The sequence below is a fragment of the Natrix helvetica genome, assembly GCF_964273705.1.
Source record: "Natrix helvetica genome assembly, chromosome: 14".
NCBI lineage: Eukaryota > Metazoa > Chordata > Lepidosauria > Squamata > Natricidae > Natrix > Natrix helvetica.
Window position 1 is genome coordinate 5,457,536 of NC_138564.1, and position 22,543 is coordinate 5,480,078.

Here is a 22,543-nt window from a genome sequence, read left to right on the forward strand (position 1 = left end):
CTCAAAAGCCCAATTGGGTTTATTATCTGGGGAGGTCTTGTTTTTGGGGAAACAGGGTAGCAAGCTTTAAATGGGGAGCAAAATGCAACCGCGTGTTTCTGAATCGTATGGTGAGAATGCAACCGTGCTATGCCGCCCAAGGTTTTCTGCCCTGCACTTTTTATGGGTTCACCTGTATCAGATTAAGATTACGATTCGTGAAACGCTGGGTTTCCGGGACACGGTTTAACCCCTGCCAGTTCTGTGGGCGTGGCTTGGTGGGCGTGGCTTGGTGGTCATGTGACTGGGTGGGCATGGCTTGGTGGTCATGTGACTGGGCGGGCCACAAGCAGGAACCTCACCGAGTCACAGAGAGCTCAAAAAACGACTATTACACTTTACACCAAAATAACACAACAGTTACACAACCTGACTCGCACACAAAGCATAAGTGTGTTTGGACTTCAAACACACAGACAAAAAGGTTCCGAGGATCATAGGGCCCAGCTGATTGTCACACAGCTGATCATCAGCACCTTTTAAAAAACGTTTTTAAAGCATTTTTTAACTACCTCTTCGCCCGAACCGGTAGTAAAAAAAATGCTGAAAAAAGTTTTTTAAAAGTCCCGATGGTCAGGTGTGCGACAATCAGCTGGGCCGCGTGATCGTTGGAACTTTTAAAAAACTTTTTAAAGTATTTTTTTACTACTGGATTGGGTGAACCATCCCGAACCGATAGCATTTCACCCCTGATTCACGCGGCTTCTTGGTCTAAGCATATAGTTTAAATTTGGTCATTGAAACTTAATGATCGTCCAAACTCAGGCAATTGTGACATGTTTAAGAGGCTACATCTTTGTGAATAGATATAAAACCACAGGGCTTAGGGCTGCGTGGGGCTCTTGGAAACCTTGACTGTGGCCCTCAAAGAGCACCCACAAATTACAAATTATTTTTAATGTGTCTGAAGGGAAAGTAAGTACCAATAGAAGAGAATATTTGTACTTCAGGGTTGAACTGTCCTTGTTGTTCTCTGAGTTTGGGGGTGGTGGTGTCTTGGAGATATTTCGTTACCCAACTAGGTAACATTATCAGCGCTAGAAGGGGGGGATTGGGAGGAGGAGGAGGATTATTGTGGGGTCCTTGTTGCCATCTGAGCTTGGTGGTTTTCTTGCAGATATTTCATTGCCCAACTAGGTAACGTCATCAGTGCTAGAAGGGGGTGGGGATTGAGAGGAGGAGGAGAAAGAGGAGGAGGAGGAGAGGGAGGGCCACGGGGTCCTTAGTGATCTCTGAGCTTGGTGGTTTTCCTGTAGATATTTCATTACCTAACTAGGTAACGTCATCAGTGCTAGAAGGGGGTAGGGTTTGAGAGGAGGAGGAGGAGGAGGAGTGGGGTCCTTGGTGCTCCCTTGAACTTGGTGGGTTTTTTGCAAACATTTAATGACCCAACTAGGTAACCCTCATCAGAGGTAGGGAACAGGGAAAGTAATTCAATGCATGGCTAGAGAAACATGTGGACTACATTTGATTTCAATCAACTTTAGTAAGAAGTCAAATCAGCTGTACGATTTGTCATCGTCCTAAGTTTTCGTTTTTGGGTGTGTGGCCTCCAGGATGAAGTATGACCCCCCCAACCTCAAAACATGGGATCCTTCCCTCTAGGGAGAGATTGGCCTAGGGCAGGGGCATTGTTCTGACCGAGGCTTCCCAAGACCACGAAACAAACTCCTTGTCCCGACAAAAACCCCTTTTATTAATTGACTGTGAATTCTGCTCATTCACATCCAGCAAAGTCTTTCGAGGGAGGATTTACAGTCACAGACCTTATCTGGCTTGGAGAGCTGCCAGGCTGATATCTGCAGAACTTGGCAAGGAGCCTCAGAGAGTCACGAACCAATTAAGTGAACGAATGGTCTCCTGCAAACTCCACTCCCCTTTTGCTCCTCTTTTGTTTCCTCTGGGAGGCGCCATTCATCGTCCACCTGTGGCCTTACTCCCAAGTCGACCCCTGTTCTTTAGCTATTCCCTTCGTCTGGCAACTCTGCGCATGCGCACAAAGGGAACAGGCTCCAGCTGTTCTTCTGCCTCACTGATGTCTAACTCCGAAGGCAGCTGATAACTGGCATACGGCCCTGGCCCCCTCTCTGCCTCCGACACAGAGCCCTCATCAGAGCCTTCCCCAGACTCCAGGACTGGCCCAGGTTCCTCCCCAACCCTCCTCACTGTCTGAATCTGCTGCCAGCTCTGCAGGCCGCTGGTGGGCCACAACAGGCATTTCAAATGTCAAGTGACATCCCCTCCTTTTCCTTCCCTCCGAAACAACCCAAATCTGAGAGAAGATCTGCTTCTCCAGAACCATTTATCTTCATTCTTCTGGTGTCCCTCTGAGCTGTTTTCCACCCTGCCTTCTGCATTTTTCCCCCTCTCCTGGCCCTCCTTTGAAATATGCCTCTCCTTTTCTCCATTCCCCACTGGGTTATCTTGTCTCCGGGCCACGTTTATTGAACCTGATGCATCGGCCATGCCGTCCATCATCTTCATTTCCTCAGCTTTCCCCTGAACTTGCACTGATTTGTCAATATTTTCTTCCGACAAAGAGACACCCGACTCTTTTCACAGATGGAGAATTTACGACTTCTTTTCCTTCTTTTTCCCCATGATGTGCATTGCAATTGTTCCAAAGTCTGCTGGCCTTTTTACGGGCTCCGGGGTGGCTTGCAAACCTGAATCTCATTTGTTACTGGTTTTTTCTGGGATAAACGTGGATGCAAAGTTCAGGTCCTCCTAAATGAGAACAGCTTAAAATTTCTTTGATGAAGTCAATCATCCTGGATTTAACCTAGGCAGCTGCTCAATCCGTCTGTTCCCCTTCTGAAATTCAAATTCAGAACAGAATGGGAAGGGACCTTGGAGGCCTTCTAGTCCAACCTCCTCCTCAAGCAGGATATGACACAATATTTATATATTGACTCAATTAAGAGGTTTGTGAGTTTGGGGTTACTATAGAGCAAAAGTCCTTTGTAAGACTATTTATTTCTACTATGCGAATTGTTCTCTTGTTTTGGTCCCTCATCTGTGTTTTCTTCCTGACTTTTCATCCTTTTTCTCTTCGCATGCACAAACTGAGCTCATAAACACTATTCTAAATCTTAACCTCTTGTGACCCCGGGTTCAAAGGTGGCGGCTTATGGATTAACGTAGCCTCTTCTTCAAAAAGCTCATTACGCTTCATTCAACCAACGATAATTAAACAACTCACCTTAGCAATCCTTCCCACCAGCAGATGGGCATATTTCCAGAGAAAGCCTTGACCTTCAGCTACGTATTATTTTCATTTTTAAATCATATCTATCCAACCTATATGCATGAGATCTCCTTGGAAATAAGTGTGAGTAGGTGGTTTTCTGCTCAGCTTTTAATCTAATTTTTGTAATGAAAATAATCTTCTTCTTCTATCTATATCTTCTATCTATCTTTCTTCTATTCTTTTTTAAATTTTTTATGTTATTTAAAGGCTGTATGTTTGTGTGTGTGTGTGTGTTTGTTTGTTTGTGTTCCAGCATAACTCTGGAACGCCTGGCCCGTTAAGGAGAGTGACTGCGGCGTCCTAGAGTGCCAATTGTTTGTGATGTCAGTTTCTTCGCAGTTTCCTCTGGAAAGCCAGCCGTGACGTTCGCCCTCCAGTGGAGCAATGGGGAAGCGCCTGATGGATTTGGGGCAAAGTGCCAGGATCATAGAAAGAGAGGGAAAGAGGAGTGCATGGGAGGGGAAGGAAGAGGGCAGGGATGATGGGCATGGGAGTAGGAGGAAGAAAGGCCCCTCTCAATGGCTCCCTGTCAGACAAGCACTTCAATGTCTATAAATATGTCTTCCAACACTGGAAGTCTTTAAGAAGATGTTGGATAGCTATTTGTCTGAAACGGTATAGGGTTTCCTGCCTAGGCTGGGGGTTGGATTAGAAGACCTCCAAGGTCCCTTCCAACTCTACTGTTGTATTGTATTGTATTGTATTGTAAATACCCGGGCAATGCAGGGTTATCAGCTATCTCCAATAAACCAAGAGGGATGAGCCTGGGAGTTTGTGGAGACCAAGAGAACTCCAGAAGAAGATTGATGGCAGTAGATGCCACCTGTCTCGACTTCATCTCTAGACTTTGGAATTACCAAAACAAATAAGCAAACAAACAGTCCCTTCTAACCCCCAAATCTCTAAATCACAGAAGCAGAATATTGTGTCCAATTTTGATCACCAGGATAAAAAAAAATATGTGGAGACTCTAGAAAGAGTGCAGAGAAGAGCAACCAAGATGATTGGGGGATTGGAGGTTAAAACATATGAAGAACAGTTGCAGAATTGGGTTATGTCTAGTTTAATGAAAAGAAGGACCAGGGGAGACATGATAGCAGTCTTCCAATATCTCAGGGGCTGCCCCAAAGAAGAGGGAGTCAAGCTATTCTCCAAAGCCCCTGAAGGCAGGAGAAGCAGCAATGGGTGGAAACTAATCAAGGAGAGAAGCAACTTAGAACTAAGGAGAAAATTTCAGACAGCGAGAACAATCAACTGGTGGAACAGCTTGCCTCCAGAAGTTGTGGGTGCAACATCACCAGAGGTTTTCAAGACAGAGATTAGACAAATCAATTTGTCTGAAAGGGTGTAGGGTTTCCTGCTTGAGAGCAGGGGGTTACACTAGGAGCCTCCCCCTCCCCCGGTCCCTTTCAACTCTGTTATTCTGTGTTCTAAAAGATACTGGAAATTTTCAACAAGAATGAAAAGAGGTGGTTGGTTTCAGGGGTGAGCTGCTACGGGTTCGCCCAGGTTTGAGAGAACCCGTAGCTAATGTTATGGCCGGTTCGGAGAACCTCCAAATCCCACCTCTGGCTGGCCCTGCCCACCCTGCCCCTCCCCTCCCAGGAGTCCCCATGCAGCCCATTTTGGAGGCGTGGTAAGTGCAGTGACTGCATGGAGCCTCAGGGATGGGGGAAAATAGGCCTACTGGAAGTTCTGGAAACGGGTCTGTTTCCAGCTTCAGGAGGAATTCTGGAGCCTGGAAAAGCAGTTTTCACCCTCCCAGAGGCTCAAGGAAAGCCTCCAGAGCTTGGGGAAGGTGAAAACGCCCCCCTCCCCCCCATGCTGTGGTGCAGGAGGCCGACTGGGCCAGGCCCACCATGGCCACGTCCACCCAGCAACCAAGATACAAGATACAATAGCAGAGTTGGAAGGGATCTTGGAGGTCTTCTAGTCCAACCCCCTACTAGGCAGGAAACCCTATACCGTTTCAGGCAAATGGCTATCCAACATCTTCTTAAAGACTTTCAATGTTGGGGCATTCACAACTTCTGGAGGCAAGCTGTCCCACTGATTAATTGTTCTAACTGTCAGGAAATTTCCCCCTAGTTCTAAGTTGCTTCTCTCCTTGATTAGTTTCCAGCCATTGCTTCTTGTCCTGCCCTCAGGTGCCTTGGAGAATAGCTTGACTCCCCCTTCTTTGTGGCAGCCCCTGAGATATTGGAAGACTGCTATCATCTCTCCCCTAGTCCTTCTTTTCATTAAACTAGACATACCCAGTTCCTGCAACCGTTCTTCATATGTTTTAGCCGCCAGTCCTCTAATCATTTGTTGCTCTTCTCTGCACTCTTTCTAGAGTCTCCACATCTTTTTTACATCCTGGCGACCAAAACTGGATGCCGTATTCCAAGTGTGGCCTTACCAAGGCCTTATAAAGTGGCATTAACCCTTCACATGATCTTGATTCTCTCCCTCTGTTGATGCAGCCTAGAACTGTGTTGGCTTTTTTGACAGCTGCTGCACCCGGCTGGCTCCTATTTAAATGAACCAGGCAGAGAACCCGTTGCTGAAATTTTTGAAGCCCACCCCTGGGTGGTTTGTGGAAAACAGCTTATAGCAAAACGGGTTGTGGCTGCCATCCAGACTAACAAAATCACAACGAAAAGGGAGGGAGAAGCGAGGGAGAAATTCACTGCTTTTCTGAAGTCACAGCAACTTTGATTGCTGAAGTTTCTCTCTCACCCACCATCCCTTTTGGGATATTTTAAACTTGGCCACAGATCACAAAGTTGTGCTAGATTCCATGGGGAGAAACCACTTCAAAGAAACGAGCGTGGCATGTGTTAGCAGCTAGTGGTGGTGGAAACCAGAAGCTTAGGGAAGCTGCATTTAAATCTTGGTGTGCCCAGATGTGGGTCAACCACACCCTGTGTTTAAGACGGCTTGAAGAAGCTGGGATTACGGAGAGTGAGAGGTAAAGAGAGAGACTAAAAAGAAAGAAAGGAAGAGTGGATTGTACTGCATCCAGTTTTGGTCACCAGACTACAAAAAAGATGTTGAGACTCTAGAAAGAGTGCAGAGAAGAGCAACCAGGATGATGAGGGGACTGGAGGCTAAAACATACGATGAACGGTTGCAGGAACTGGGCATGGCTAGTCTAGTGAAGAGAAGGACCAGGGGAGACAGGAGAGCAGTCTTCCAATATGTGAGGGGCTGCCAGAGGGAGGAGGGGGCTCAAGCTGTTTTCTAAAGCACCTGAAGGCCAGACAAGGAATAATGGATGAAAACTGATCAATGAGAGATTCAACCTAGAAATAAATGAAATTTCCTGACAGCGAGAACAATCAACCAATGGAACAGAAGTTGCCTTCGGAAGTTGTGGGAGCTTCATCACTGGAGGCTTTCAAGAAGAGACTGGACTGCCATCTGTCATAAGTGGTGTAGGGTCTCCTGCTTGGGTGGGTGGGGGGTTGGACTAGATGTCCCACAAGGTCCTTTCCAACTCTGCTATTCTATATTCAATGGAATGAGTTGCCTTCAGAAGTTGTGGGAGCTTCATCCCTGGACGCTTTCAAGAAGAAACTGGACTGCCACCGGTCAGAAATGGTGTAGGATCTCCTGCTTGGGTGAGGAGTCGGACTAGATGACCTACAAGGTCCCTTCCAACTCTGTTAACCTGTATCTGCATTAATCTGCATTAAAAGCAGACCAGATTCAAGAGCTCTTTTGCTATAGCTGCAGGATGCACACTTACCACGACAACATGGCTGTGTGTGTGTGTGTGTACAGGGTGAGCAAAGGGAATCATAGGCCATTCTAATGACTTTTCATCAACCGAGGCCTCTGCCAGCCAACGTTGGCCCAATGCCAACCTCCTAGCTCTGCTGAGCCGTGCGTTCGCCCAGGGTGAAGCCTAATTGAATTTAGTTTATTTATTCCTCCGATTTGTCGAGCTGCCTAGCTCGGCACATGAACCCAGGGTGAGGTGCACCCTCAATAAACAACTACAAAAGTCATCTAATAACAACCTAAGCAACAAATAATAAAAACACGACAACGAAGTGCCGGGAACAATGCATTGTCCCTTTTCTGACTTGTGTCTGGGCAAGGAGCCAAGTTTTTAATGTCTTTCAAAAGACAGGCAGGATTGGGGGGGGCAATTAAATCGGGAAAGGGGGGGGAAAAGCTGTTTCAAAAGGCAGGGACCCAGATCTTGTGTGAACATCTTGCTGACCGTGCATTGGTTCTTTTTTAGTTGTCTATGTGTCTTCGTGGATCCAGAACCCTGGAGTGTTGGATTAATTTAGGATTCTGGGTAACAAAAAGAAAAAGAATTCATTCATTATCACGGCAAAGCAGATGTAGGAGAAGAGTAGGCTGCACTTGGAATCCTGCATCCAGTTTTGGTCGCCACGATGTAAAAAAGATGTGGAGACTCTAGAAAGTGTGCAGAGAAGAGCAACAAAGAGGATTAGGGGACTGGAGACATATGAAGAACGGTTGCAGGAACTGGGTATGTCTAGTTTGATGAAAAGAAGGACTAGGGGAGAGAAGATAACAGTCTTCCAATATCTCAGGGGTTGCCATAAAGAAGAGGGAGTCAAGCTATTCTCCAAAGCACCTGAGGGCAGGACAAGAAGCAATGGGTGGAAACTTATCAAGGAGAGAAGCAACCTAGAACTGAGAAATTTTTTGACAGTTAGAACAATTAATCAGTGGAACAGCAAAGTTGTGAATGCCCCAACACTGGAAGTCTTTAAGAAGATGTTGGATAGCCATTTGTCTGAAACGGTATAGGGTTTCCTGGACTAGAAGACCTCCAAGGTCCCTTCTGACTCTGCTATTGCATTGTATTGTATTGTATGATGGGAGTCTTCCAATATCTCAGGGGCTGCCACAAGAAGTAATGGTTTGAAACTAATCAAGGAGAGAAGCAACTTAGAACTAAGGAGAAATTTCCTGACCAGTTAGAACAATTAATCAGTGGAACACTGGAGGTTTTTAAGAAGATGTTGGATAGCCTTTTGTCTGAAATGGTGTAGGGTTTCCTGGACTAGAAGACCTCCAAGGTCCCTTCTGACTCTGCTATTGCATTGTATTGTATTGTATGATGGGAGTCTTCCAATATCTCAGGGGCTGCCACAAGAAGTAATGGTTTGAAACTAATCAAGGAGAGAAGCAACTTAGAACTAAGGAGAAATTTCCTGACCAGTTAGAACAATTAATCAGTGGAACACTGGAGGTTTTTAAGAAGATGTTGGATAGCCTTTTGTCTGAAATGGTGTAGGGTTTCCTGGACTAGAAGACCTCCAAGGTCCCTTCTGACTCTGCTATTGCATTGTATTGTATTGTATGATGGGAGTCTTCCAATATCTCAGGGGCTGCCACAAGAAGTAATGGTTTGAAACTAATCAAGGAGAGAAGCAACTTAGAACTAAGGAGAAATTTCCTGACCAGTTAGAACAATTAATCAGTGGAACACTGGAGGTTTTTAAGAAGATGTTGGATAGCCTTTTGTCTGAAATGGTGTAGGGTTTCCTGGACTAGAAGACCTCCAAGGTCCCTTCTGACTCTGCTATTGCATTGTATTGTATTGTATGATGGGAGTCTTCCAATATCTCAGGGGCTGCCACAAGAAGTAATGGTTTGAAACTAATCAAGGAGAGAAGCAACTTAGAACTAAGGAGAAATTTCCTGACCAGTTAGAACAATTAATCAGTGGAACACTGGAGGTTTTTAAGAAGATGTTGGATAGCCTTTTGTCTGAAATGGTGTAGGGTTTCCTGGACTAGAAGACCTCCAAGGTCCCTTCTGACTCTGCTATTGCATTGTATTGTATTGTATGATGGGAGTCTTCCAATATCTCAGGGGCTGCCACAAGAAGTAATGGTTTGAAACTAATCAAGGAGAGAAGCAACTTAGAACTAAGGAGAAATTTCCTGACCAGTTAGAACAATTAATCAGTGGAACACTGGAGGTTTTTAAGAAGATGTTGGATAGCCTTTTGTCTGAAATGGTGTAGGGTTTCCTGCCTAAGCAGAGGGTTGGACTAGAAGACCTCCAAGGTCCCTTCCAACTCTGTTATTCTATTCTATTCTGTTCTGTTCTGTTCTGTTCTGTTCTATTCTATTCTATTCTATTCTATTCTATTCTATTCTTGTCTTTATCCTATTCTGTTCTGTTCTGTTCTATTCTATTCTATTCTATTCTATTCTATTCTTGTCTTTATCCTATTCTATTCTGTTCTGTTCTGTTCTATTCTATTCTGTTCTGTTCTATTCTATTCTATTCTATTCTATTCTATTCAGCAGAATTAAATGTGCTATCAGTTTGGAATCATTGCATTGCCACAAGAGGCCCAAGACCAGCTCCTGTGAATTCCATTGAGCCCTTATCTAGTGCCAATTTAACATTGACCATTAGTTGACTAGATTGTTAGCAATAGGTAGCAATAATAATCTCTTCTGCTCTTTGAATTCAGTGGATGCTCCTGGTTCTTCGCACTGACAGCGACTAGGACATGTTGTAAATTCTGTACATCCAGGAACTGGATGGAACATGCTATGTGGATCTTTTAATATAGGGATGAATCTAAATTCCTCAGGCTATAAGCATCTCCCATGGAGTGGTGGAGAGGCGGAGCTCTCACCTCACAATCAGGCTGCTGTGTAAGTTCAATCCTAGGTAGAAGCAGATATTTCTCTCTCTGGGTACAATGAGAATATATCTGCTGAACAGAACTCCGCATTGGTGACGGGAAGGGCATCTGGCCATTCAAACACTCTTCTAGCTTCGTTCAATTGCTCAATCAAGGGATTATGGGGGTCTTTAAAAAGAAGATGATGAGCCTCTCCCATGGAATGGAGAAAGTGAGGTCATGTGTGCCATGATGTCATTACACAAAACTGTAATGAGGCAATGACGCATGGGACATCCCCATTGCTTCTAATGGATGCCTCTGTTTTCTCTTGGCGGTTGTTGAGATGCACACATGCCCGCACACAGAGACACTCACCCCCCCACCCCACGAGAAGCCAGCGAAAATAACTCTCTCTCTAAATTTTAGCTCCCCCTTTCTATTTTCTCACTTGGACGAGAGGTCAGGGCGGTCGAGATCAATAAGGAGCACAAAAGCTTTCAGGAACTACATTGATAGATGGGCTTTAAATGACTTCCAAGTTGTGTTGGCTTCAGCAATGGCCATGCACCTTTTGACTTGGCTGACTCCCTTCCTGATTTATGAAGCTGGCAAGAGCAGGGGAATGGATCTGCCTCTTCTCCACCCATTTACAAAGCTACTATCAGGTCACGAAATTTCATTAGGGCGGTTGGCCTTGCTCCCACCTTCACCTCTCCCAGGAGGTCAGATCTGGCCTCTGTGTTTTATGGGTTCAGGACAGGTTGGCGGTTTTACCTGTTTGCACCATTGTGGTTGAATAATTTTATTTATTTATTTATTTATTATTAGCGTTTATATACCGCCCCCTCTCCTGAAAGGGACTCGGGGCGGTGTACAGTCCGTATTAAAATACAACAGATTAAAACGTAGAAATAACTATATAAATACATGTATAGGAGGAGGGTAAAATATGCCAAACTGTACAGCTAATAAATAAATCAATACAAAAGTTTAAAATATCAAGTTAAATTTAAAACAATATCCCTCTAAAAACCAGTAAGAATGTGTATGCCAGGAGGTAGACGTTAAAATTATGCCAAACCAGCCAGTCGGAACAGGTGTGTCTTCAGTTTCTGTCGGAAGGAGCGGAGGTCAGTAATGGTTCTAATATCGGGGGGGAGGTCATTCCAGAGGGTTGGGCCCATCACAGAGAAGGCCCTACTCCTCGGTGTCGCCCGTTGGCATTGCCTCGTGGATGGCACCAGGAGAAGGCCCTCCCTGTGAGAGCGGATTGGCCGCAGGGATGTATGTGGGAGGATGCGATCCCGCAGGTAACTAGGCCCTATGCCATGGAGCGCTTTAAAGATGGTGATCAGAACCTTGAAACGCACCCGAAAGACCACAGGTAGCCAGTGCAGCTCGCGCAGGAGAGGTGTTACGTGGGAGTACCTAGTACTCCCCATGACTACCCGCGCGGCTGCGTTCTGGACTAGCTGCAGTCTTCGGGCGCGTCCCAAGGGAAGCCCCATGTAGAGAGCGTTACAGTAGTCCAGGGGAGACGTCACCAGTGCATGAGTGACTGTGCGTAGGGCATCACGGTCCAGAAGGGGGCGCAATTGGCGCACCAGGCGAACCTGGTGGAACGCCCCCCTTGCCACGGCTGCCACATGATCATCCATTGACAGCCGGGCGTCTAGGAGGACGCCCAAATTGCGCGCCCGTTCCACAGGGGACAATTGTTCGCCCCCTATGGCCAGTGATGGAATCAACTGGCTGAACCAAGGCGCCGGTAGCCACAGCCACTCAGTCTTGGAGGGGTTGAGTTTGAGTCTGTTGTCCCCCATCCAGACCCCGACGGCTTCCAAACACCGGGACATCACTTCGACAGCCTCGTTGGGGTGGCTTGGGGTTGAGATGTACAACTGAGTATCATCAGCGTACAGATGGTACTCAACCCCAAAACCACGGATGATCTCACCCAGCGGCTTCACGTATGCGTTGAACAGAAGGGGCGAGAGGACCGACCCCTGGGGCACCCCACAAGAGAGTGTCCTCGGGGTTGACCTCTGCCCCCCAGTCAACACATATTGCATCCGGCCGGAGAGGTAGGAGCCGAACCACCGTAAAACGGTGCCTCCGACTCCCATCCCCTCCAGCCGGCGCAGTAGGATACCATGGTCGATGGTATCAAAAGCCGCTGAGAGGTCTAATAGGACCAGGATAGAGGAGCAACCTCTATCTCTGGCCCTCCAGAGATCATCTACCAACGCGACCAAGGCTGTCTCGGTGCAATAATCCCAGTTTGCGCTGTCCTTCATGGTGCTTTGGAGTTGGATACAGATTAACAGACCTTGGAAGGGACCTTATAGGTCATCTAGTCCAACCCCTCCCAAAAGCAGGAGACCCTACACCATTTCTGACAGATGGCAGTCCATTCTCTTCTTGAAACCTACCAGGGATGAAGCTCCTAAAACCTATGAAGGCAACTTCTGTTCCATTGGTTGTTCTCACTATCAGGCCTGACACCATCCTTCTTCCAGCTGGGTGGCCTTGAGGTAGCATTTCCAGGAGAAGCAGCGTTTACTTTCGTTTCCCCAGGCATTCCCCCTTTCATTCTCCCTCCCCACACAGTTCATGGCAGTCTGTTACCATACAGCCCAAGCAAGCATAAGGTGGCAACTGACAACATGGTGGCAACGCCTTATATACCTTCTCCCTAGGTTGGAGTTAAAGTCAGAGCGTGGTCCCCTTCTTCCATTATCTTTCTTCAGTCTTTCCTGCCTCTACGTGGTTGTATGTTTCTTGGCAGAAATGGAGACGCCCCAGTATAGTACGTACAGACCATAAGCAACATCTGGAAGGCTTCCTGGCCTCCATCGCCCTGTTCATCTCAGCAAGTCTTCTCCGGACTGCCTCTCCCACCCATTCCCCAGGGACTGGCTGAGCAAACTGAGGAGGGGAGCTTGAGTGTTGAAAGGTCAAAAGACTAATGGAGGGATGCTTCATCCCAGAAATATGCAAGACGTCCCACTCTGTAGGCATTGCCCAGAAGGACTGAGATTACAAAAAGCTGGAAAACAAAAAGGTTCCCCTTCAGAGCGCGGCATGTTTTTAATTTGGAGCTCTGCGTATCGCTCTGTGACCCTTGACAGATGGTTGCATCACCATCTTTAATATTTTAATGCAAGACATCTGTAAAGATAAACCTTTTTTTTTTCGTGTCCCAGTTCCATATCTGTGGGACAAGATTGAATGCGGGTCTACTCATAAGAAACCCATTAATTTTGATGGCAATGCTTTCTTAGTTGTTGTTGTGAGTTGCAAAGTCATATCTGACCCATGGACAACCTTCCTCCAGGCCTTCCTGTCCTCTACCTTCCTCTAGAGTCCATTTAAGCTCATGCCGACTGTTTTGGTGACACCATCCAGCCACCTCCTTCTCTGTCTTCCCCTTCTTCTTTTGCCCTCCATCTTTCCCAGCGTGAGGCTCTTCTCCAGGGAGTCCTTCCTTCTCATTAGGTGGCCAAAGTCTTTGAGCTTCCTCTTCAGGATCTGGCCTTCTAAAGAGCAGTCAGGCTGGATCTCCTCTAGGATGGACCGGTTGGATGGCCTTGCAGTCCAAGGGACTCAATGCAGGAGTCTTCTCCAGCACCAGAGTTCAAAGGCCTCCATCCTTTGGCGCTCAGCCTTCCTTATGGCCCATCCTTCACAGCCATCCATTGCAACTGGGAAAAACATAGCCTTGACTAGATGCAGTTTTGTTGGCAGGGTGATGTCTCTGCTTTTTAGGATGCTGTCTAAATTTGCCATCGCTTTCCTCCCCAGGAGCCAGTGTCTTTTGATTTCTTAGCTGCAGTCCCCATCCGCGGTCATCTTGGAGCCCAGAAAAGTAAAATCTATCACTACTTCCGTTTGTTCCCCATCTATTTGCCAGGAATTGAGAGGGCCGGATGCCCTGATCTTAGTTTTCTTAATGTTGAATTTCAAGCCAACTTTTACATTTTCCTTCTTCACCTGCACCAAGAGGATTCCTTAGAAGAACTGCCTATTTTTCTAGCTGGTCTAGGACCATTATGAATAATTGATTTGTTAACTTGCTCATTTGAATTAAGATTGTTTTAGACCTGGAACTTATGTGATCTTAAAGTGTGCTAAATCACTTCTGCTATCATCATCATCATCATCAGTCATCATTGGAAAGGACCTTGCAAATCTTCTAGTCCAATCCGCTGAACAAGTAGGAGACTCTATACCATTTCAGACAGACGGCTGTCCATCTCTTCTTAAAAGCCTCCAGTGATGAAGCAGCACCCACAATGTCTCGTTGTTCCACGGATTAATTGTCCTCACTGTTAGGAAGCTTCTCCTTAGTTCTAGGTTGCTTCTCCCCTCATTTAGTTTCCATCCATTTTTATTATCTTGCCTTTAGAACATAAGTTGTCCCCCTCTTCTTTGTGTCAGCCCATCCAATATTGAAACTTGTTCTGACCCCCCTTCTCGTGTACCAAAGCACTCCGAAACAAGGTCTCTGCAAGATGTTTTATTTACACATAGTTTAAACCTTGGCAGCAATCCACTACAGTCAATACCTTGGCAGCAATCCAGTACAGATAACACCTTGGCAGCAATCCAGCCTGCCGAGGTACAACACAGATTTGAGAGCGTCTCCAACTCTAATGATAAGTTGATTCCCGCAAAACAGCTTTTGGAAAGTCCCTCCTTAAATAGCCTTGAGAGAAGCCTGATTACGATCACCTGAGTCCAATCATCTCTTGGAACTGCGTAGCTGTTCTCTACGTCTATCAGCTCTCCGTTGCCAGGCATCCAGAAACCACTCCCTTGTCTCCTCCCCACTGCTCCAAGGCATGACGTCAGGAGCACACTCCCTTTGGCTTTCACCACTGCTCCATGCCTCAGGTGCCTCCTGGTGGCCAACCAGCCTCTCTGCGCCCTGCTCAGAGTCGGAACCCTGTCCAGGGTCCTCCACATCCTCCAGAGCCGACTCATAGGGACCCTCTGTTAGCGTTCCAAATACCATGCAAAAGTAAATCAGAGTCCAGAACAGAATCATCCTTAAAGTTCCAATTTAATAATACAGGCATGTTGGCATTGTGCTATGAAATTCCAACTCTGATTTACATCCTGAGAGTTCACCCAGTTGAAAGTTCGTGATCTATCACCACCCCCATAAATCAATCACATGCCCCAATCCTTTTCTTCCACGCTGGCATCTCCACCCAGCTTCTTCCGGTCACATGTCGAGTGCGGAGACAAAAGATGACCTTGGCTTCTAGAAAAGAATCACAACAGCACATTCCACAATCCTACTCCTTTCTATTCCCCCTCCCAATTACTACACTAATGAAACATCATAGGAAATTATAAGAAAGTGTGGCAGGCCAAAGATTCTTAAAGGAACCTCTGCAGGACTGACACCCTCGCTGTCGGAGTCTGGTGGCAGCTCCAACAGCTCCTGCTGGGCCACAACAGAAACTCTGCTATCACATGCTATATCTGATATCTCTTTATTTCCCTAGGCTAGTATTTCTCAATCTAAAATGTGTTGACTTCCAGAATTCTCCCAATCCACCAATGTGGTTTTTCTTCTTGGCGATTCCTTGATTAGGACTGTTTTCTGCCTGATTATTTGTCTGGTATTAATCCTTGCTTATTTGAGCATTGGCTGTTGGAGAGGGTGTGTTTATAAAGCTATATCGAGTGGAGTAGAGAGACGTTTTACTCTAGATCAATGTTTCTCAAACTTGGCAACCTTCAGATGTGTAGATTTCAGCTTCCAGAATTCCCCATATATCCTGATTGGGGAATTTGGGGAATCGAAGTTCCACCCATCTCAATGCCGCCAAGTTTGAGAAGCACTGATCTAGAGTAACTCAAAATCAAAAAGAATTCGACAGCCCCTTTTAAGACAAACTTTTTTTAAAAAAAAAGTTAACCATGATCTTTCCACCTTAAAACAAAGATTTTTTTTAATCCATCTGCTGGTTGGCTCACAATTTGAGTCTTAGCTTCTCATGATGCAATGCAGGGAAAGTTGGTGGGGCCTCAGGGTTGCTAAGAAATCCTAGTGTTTTCAAGTTTGGGTGAAAACGTGAAATCATAAGAGCCAAGTTTTCAAACGCTTGGGCCAAACTGTGATACACTATTACTGTATGAATTGCTATGAAGAACGGCTGCAGGAATTGGGTATGGCCAGTTTAGAGAAAAGAAGGACCAGGGATGATGTGATAGCAGTATTCCAGTATTTGAGGGGCTACCACAAAGAAGAGGGGTTCAAATTATTTTCCAAAGTGCCAGAGGGCAGTAGAAGAAGCAACGGATGGAAACTAATCAAGCAGAGAAACAACCTGGAATTAAGGAGAAACTTCCTAACAGTGAGAACAATTAACCAGTGGAGCAGAAGTTGCCTTCAGAAATTGTAGATGCTTCATCACTGGAGGTTTTTAAGAAGATGTTGGATAGCCATTTGTGTGAAAAGGCATAGGGTTTCCTGCCTAGGCAGGGGGTTGGACTAGAAGACCTCCAAGGTCCTTTCCAACTCTGCTATTGTATTGTATTGTATTATTGGATCATCAGCATTGCAGTTCTCCTCTGGGGGCTGGCTGGGGGTGGGAGTGATGGGATGGACACCTTCTGTAGCACTCTGCCGGCCAAAATGGGGCATGGACAGTGGCGAAATTCAGTAGGTTCTGACAGGTTCTGGAGAACCAGTAGTGAAAACTTTGAATAGTTTGCAGAACCAGCAAATACCACCTCTGGCTGGCCCCAGAGTGGGGAGGGAATGGGGATTTTGCAATATCCTTCCCCTGGAGTGGGGAGGAAATGGGATTTTACAGTATATTTCCCCTGGAGTGGGGAGGGAAGGGAGATTTTGCATTATCCTTCCCCTGGAGTGGGGAGGGAATTGGGAGATTTTGCAGTATCCTTCCCCTGGAGTGGGGAGGGAATTGGGAGATTTTGCAGTATCCTTCCCCTGGAGTGGGGAGGGAATTGGGAGATTTTGCAGTATCCTTCCCCCTGGAGTGGGGAGGGAATTGGGAGATTTTGCAGTATCCTTCCCCTGGAGTGGGGAGGGAATTGGGAGATTTTGCAGTATCCTTCCCCTGGAGTGGGGGAGGGAATGGGGATTTTGCAGTATCCTTCCCCTGGAGTGGGGAGGGAATGGGATTTTACAGTATCCTTCCCCTGGAGTGGGGAGGGAATTGGGATTTTACTGTATCCTTCCACTGGAGTGGGGAGGAAATGGGATTTTACAGTATCCTTCCCCTGGAGTGGGGAGGGAATGGAGATTTTACAGCATCCTTCCACTGGAGTGGGGAGGGAATGGGGTTTTTGCAGTATCCTTCCACTGGAGTGGGGAGGGAATTGGGTTTTTGCAGTATCCTTTCCCACCCATGGCCACAGAACCAGTAGTAAAAAGTTTTGAATTTCCCCACTGGGCAGGGTGGAGCTGCGCACGTCCCCCCATGCCCCATTTTGGCTGCCAGAGGTGCCACGGACTGGTCCTTTCCAATTTCCAGGCCGGCCACGTGGGCCAGATTTAAGCACCCTGCGGCCCTTGAGTTCGACACCCCTGCTGTAGACTTTCTCCCAGCAACGTTGAAGGCAGCACTTTCTCCTAGCGATGTACCTATGTGGGATCTTTTCCCACCTGCTCCGTTTCCTGCCCTGCCTTCCAACACGACAAGGGTTAAGTTGGTTGGAGATGCTGTCACTGCTGCAAAATTGGACCGGAGTGTCTTGTTAATTTTGACGTGGAAAAGATTGGGATCTTGCGCTGCCTGCCAAAAACTTTTATTTGGAGGGGTTGGAAGAAAAAATAATAATGCAGTCGCTCTTATAACTTTGCAAAAACATGTTACTCAGATGCGGGATAAAGAACAGGCCACCCCACCTGATCCTGGTGGGTTTTTTTTTTCTTCCCAGGTTTAAAAAAAAAAGAGTGATGTAGCAGGCAAAAGTTACACAAGCCTGTAATTATTGTGAGTTTCTTCCTCTCCCAAATGGCTTAAAAGACAGACAGGCACCCACCCTGGTGGTTAGAATTACGGCGTGACTTCTTAATTCTAGGAATTCTTCTAATTGTTTTCATCCCTAGTAGATATTTAATATGATTTGGATCTCTTCCACGAGAATGTGATACCCGTTTTTTTTTTGTTGTTGTTGTTGCTAATTTTTCTGACATCGTTTTTTTTTCAGTCTGAGTCTTTACAGAGATCGGGCGCTTTCTCAAGTCGGCCAATCTAAGGTCACAGGAAGGTTGTAGGAGGGTTATAGAAGAATTTGTTGTGGTTTAGTAATAATTTGTTTCTGGAAGTTTGCCCTTTGATATGGCTCAAGGGCTAATCAATAAAGACTCAATGTCATTGGTTGGACAGATGTCAGCCAGATGTCCAGACTGGATTTTGCATTTTTGTCCACCACTAAGAACCTGGGAAAGGAAGGAAAGAAGGAAGGAGGAAGAAATGGAAGGGGAAAAGAAGGAGGGAGAGAGGAGAAAGAGAGAAGAAGGAAGGAAGGAAGGAAAGGAGGGAGGAAGGGAGAAAAGGAAGAGAAAAAGGAAGAGAGGGAGGGATGAGAATAAGAAGGGAGGAAGGAAAGGGTAAAGAAGGAGGAAAGGGGGGGAAAGAGAGGGATGGGAATGAGAAGGAAGGAAGGTGGGAGGAAGGAAGGGAAGGAAGGAGGGAGAAAGTAAGAGAGGGAGGAATGGGAATAAGAAGGGAGAGAAGGAAGGAAGGAGAAATAAATGGAAAAGGAGGGAAGGAGAGAAGGAAGGAGGGAAGCAGAAACGAAGGGGAAAAGAAGGAGGGAGAGAGAGAAAGAAAGAGGGAAAATGGAAGAGAGAGGGGGATGGAAATAAGGGAGTGAGCAAGGGAAGGGAGGAAGGAGAAATGAAGGAAAGGGAAAAGGAGGGAGGGAGGGGGAGGGAGGGATGGGAATGAGAAGAAGGAAGGAAGAAAGTGAAGGAGGGAGGGGAGAAGGAAGGAGGGGAAAAGGAAGAGAGGAAAGGAAAGAAAGAAAGAAAGAAAGAAAGAAGAGCATTGAGAGGATGACAGGGAAGGAGGGAGAAAGTGAGGGAGGGAAAGAAAGTAGGAAGGAAGGATTGCCACAATAATTCAGCCAAAGATCAATACCAGCTGCATAGCCACAGACTTCCAATCTAGATTTTAAAGACCAATGGCCTCTGCCTAGAATAGCTGAGCTCTTGGTGGGTTTCCTCCCACTGTCATTTCCCCCCAACCTGAGGTTTTATCCCATCACCCCCTTTTGCAAAGACACACAAAAGAGCCTCTCTTGGGATTGTGAGCGTGAACACACAAAAGAGCATTTCTCTCTCCCTCCTCGCCGAGGCATTGATCAAATCTCTCTTCTTTTCCAGACGCCCCTCCAGTACAGTCAAGCCACGAACCAAAGTAATCAAGTGAGACTGTATTGTGCCTTTCTGGATAACCGGTGAGTTGTCACCCTTGTGTAAGGCTTATGTGTTGCAAGGTGCAGCCAACCGTGTCTTCTGCTCATCCCTGCCTGCTGCATTCGCCGGAAGGAAACTCCGAATAATGAAACCACGATTCTTCTCAGTAGCAAAGCTAAAACAGGGGACTAAGCCACGGATGGCCAACCTCTTCGGCACAGAGTGCAAAAACACGGAAGCCAAACCCAACAACCAGCTGCCTGGCGCACATGCGCATCTCAGAAACCAAACACCCAGCTGGCTGGTGCACATGCACACCTCAGAAACCCAACAACCAGCTGGGTGGCACACATGCACATCTCAGAAACCCAACAATTAGCTGGCTGGTGCACATGCACATCTCAGAAACCAACAACCAGGTGGCTGGCGCACATGCGCACCTCAGAAACCCAACAATTAGCTGGCTGGCACACATGCACATCTAAGAAACTCAACAACCAGCTCGCTGCTGCACATGCAGGTCTCAGAAACCCAACAACCAACTGGCCGGCATGCATGCACATGTCAGAAATCTAACGACCAGCTGATTGAGCTGGACCGATGATGTGCGTGCCCACAGAGAAGGCTCTGAGTGCCACCTCTGCCACCCATGCCATAGGTTCACCACCATGGGACTAGGCCAGTGGTGGGATACAACCGGTATGTCCCGGTACGGGCGTAGCGGTGCCTGCCGGGAACACCAGGTACCATCCCGGTACTGTGCTCCGGAGGGCCCACCCGCCCATCCGAGCTCCTTACCAGTATTTGAAGTTTCCAGGGCTTCCGCACATGTGCACAGAGTGTACGGCGCCTGCGCGACGCTCCACCGAGCAGCTGGAGCATCACGGAGGCATCGCGGGTGGTGAGTACATGTGGTGGACACCCGGCCCTGTTGCACCGTAGTAGTTGCAACGAGATCCGGAACTCACCACCAGACTAGGCTATTATTAACTCAAGTCTGGGAGGAACTGTATTGTTGTTGTTGTTATTTAAAAAAGCAAAGAAACCAGTGGTGATATTCAGCCAGTTCAGACTGGTTCTGGTGAACTGGTAGTGGTGACCTGCGAGTGGCCTGCCCACCTGCCCTGGCCCTATGCCATCCTATTTAGCCACATTTTCTAAGCCATGCGCATGCATGCAAGCTGCACACAGGAGCAAAGCGCGTGCATGGTAGCTGCTTGTGCTTGCAAAGCAAGCGTGCATGTGCCTTCACAATTTTGGTGTACAGAGAACCGGCGGTAAAATTATATGAAACCCACCTCTGAAACAAACCCTCACATCTGGCAAAAAAAGGGAAAAACCACTGGAATACTTGTTTGATGCAGGCTGCCCATTTTTGGACCGGCCTCGTCACTTCAGTTCTCATCCTTACGTCGTCTTACGGATCTTACGGAGGCCCATTAGCTCCTGCGGCTGAAGAGACAAGTTTGAGCTCCTGATTTCAAAACTGGAAGTCATTCTTTTTTATTTGATGGGATAACGTTAGAGGAACGTTCCCATCCCTGGAAGGTGGGGCTGGGATGATCTGGGATGATCTGGAGACCTGGTGATGGGTAATGCAGTTTTTAAGAGACTAGGGTGGGCATCAGAAAATCCCAGTTTTTGGATCTTTCTCAACATTTCCTAGGCACGGGAGGCATGATAATCACCAAAAACGATGACAATTTTTTCCCAAAAGGAATACGATACGATACGATACGATACGATACAATACAATACAACACAACACAACACAACACAACAGTAGAGTTGGAAGGGACCTTGGAGGTCTTCTAGTCCAACCCCCTGCCTAGGCAGGAAACCCTATACCGTTTCAGACTGATGGCTATCCAACATCTTCTTAAAGACTTCCAGTGTTGGGGCATTCACAACTTCTTGTGAATAATGTAGTAGTCACACAAAGTGGCCAACACCTAGAAGTTCTAACTTGTGTATTGAATGTCCCAAAGGTGCTTTTTACAAGAAGCAACTTGGACTTTCTGGTTTTTCTTTGAAGACGTTTTGCTTCTCATCCAAGAAGTTTCTTCAGCTCTGACTGGATGGTGGGGAATGGAAGGATTTATACTCCTTGCAGACAGTGGTTGATTTGCATACTTTTAGAGGGTCGTTGAGGCCACTTGGAGGATGATATGAGCAGTTGCCTCCAAGGAATATAAATCCTTCCATTCCCCACCATCCAAGTCAGAGTTGAAGAAGCTCCTTGGATGAGAAACGAAACGTCTTCAAAGAAAATCCGGAAAGTCCAGTTGCCTCTTGAAAAAAGCACCTTTGGGACAACCGTGACCTGGAGGACTTGAAAATCTCCCTAGACATTTGTGTTTTGAATACCAATCAAACAAGGAGTACTGGGACAACATTTTCACATCGAAATGTCTCGAGTATCAAATTGGATAAGTTTCAAAGCCGTCGAGTACCAAGGTACCACCTGCATGTCGATCTTTTTGCAGAAACGGAAGCGGTGTCTGGTCCAACCAAGGCTGTGTGCGTGATGGAGGTGACCTCAATTATTCCACCTGCCTCTGCAACCATCTCACCAACTTTGCCATTTTGATGCAAGTGGTGCCACTAAAGGTAAGCCAAGCCAAAGTATTCGTAACTGTGGTGTGTAGGTAAAATAACAGTCCTGAATCATCTAGACCCGGGGTGTCAAACTCAAGGCCCATGGGCCAGATTCGTCCTACAGGGTGCTTAGATGCTGCCCTCCCAAGCTCCATTTTTGCTGGCAGAAGTTTGCAGGAGGCCGTCACAGCTGGAAACTGAGCTCAGGAGCCCATTTTCGCTGGCAGAGCACATGGGCTGCCACAGGTGCCCCCAACATAAGTGACGTTGAGCTGGCCATGTCCACCCTGGCCACACTCCCCTGGCCCCCCTGATGTCAAACACAACCCTGATGTGGCCCTCTTTGTAAAACAACAGAGAGATGAAGTGGAGAGAGAAGTAGGGAAGAGTGGAAGGGAGGAGGGGAGCCTCCTGGCAGATATTTTAATTGGGTATTTTTAGGGTATTTAAATATTGCTTTTAACTACTTTACTTCAGATATGTACAGTTTCTTATTGCCTCCTCTTTGTGTTTGTATCTTCTATTTATTGATGTGTTTTTATTTGACTGTACACCGCCCCGAGTCCCTTTGGGGAGAGGGGGCGGTATAAAAATCTAAATAAAAGTAAAGTAAAAGTAAAGAAAGAAG

At 46.7% G+C, this 22,543-nt stretch overlaps 1 protein-coding gene across 2 annotated transcripts in view; it reads left to right on the forward strand.

The window, feature by feature from the left end:
- The window catches only part of ADGRD1 (adhesion G protein-coupled receptor D1), a 158,862-nt gene that overhangs the window by 66,947 nt on the left and 69,372 nt on the right, over positions 1 to 22,543 (forward strand). For both annotated transcript variants that reach the window (XM_081966884.1, XM_081966885.1), the window contains 2 exons: positions 19,285 to 19,358; positions 21,804 to 21,927. In XM_081966884.1, coding sequence (XP_081823010.1) covers positions 19,285 to 19,358; positions 21,804 to 21,927 — 198 coding nt within the window. The remainder of the gene's footprint in view (positions 1 to 19,284; positions 19,359 to 21,803; positions 21,928 to 22,543) is intronic.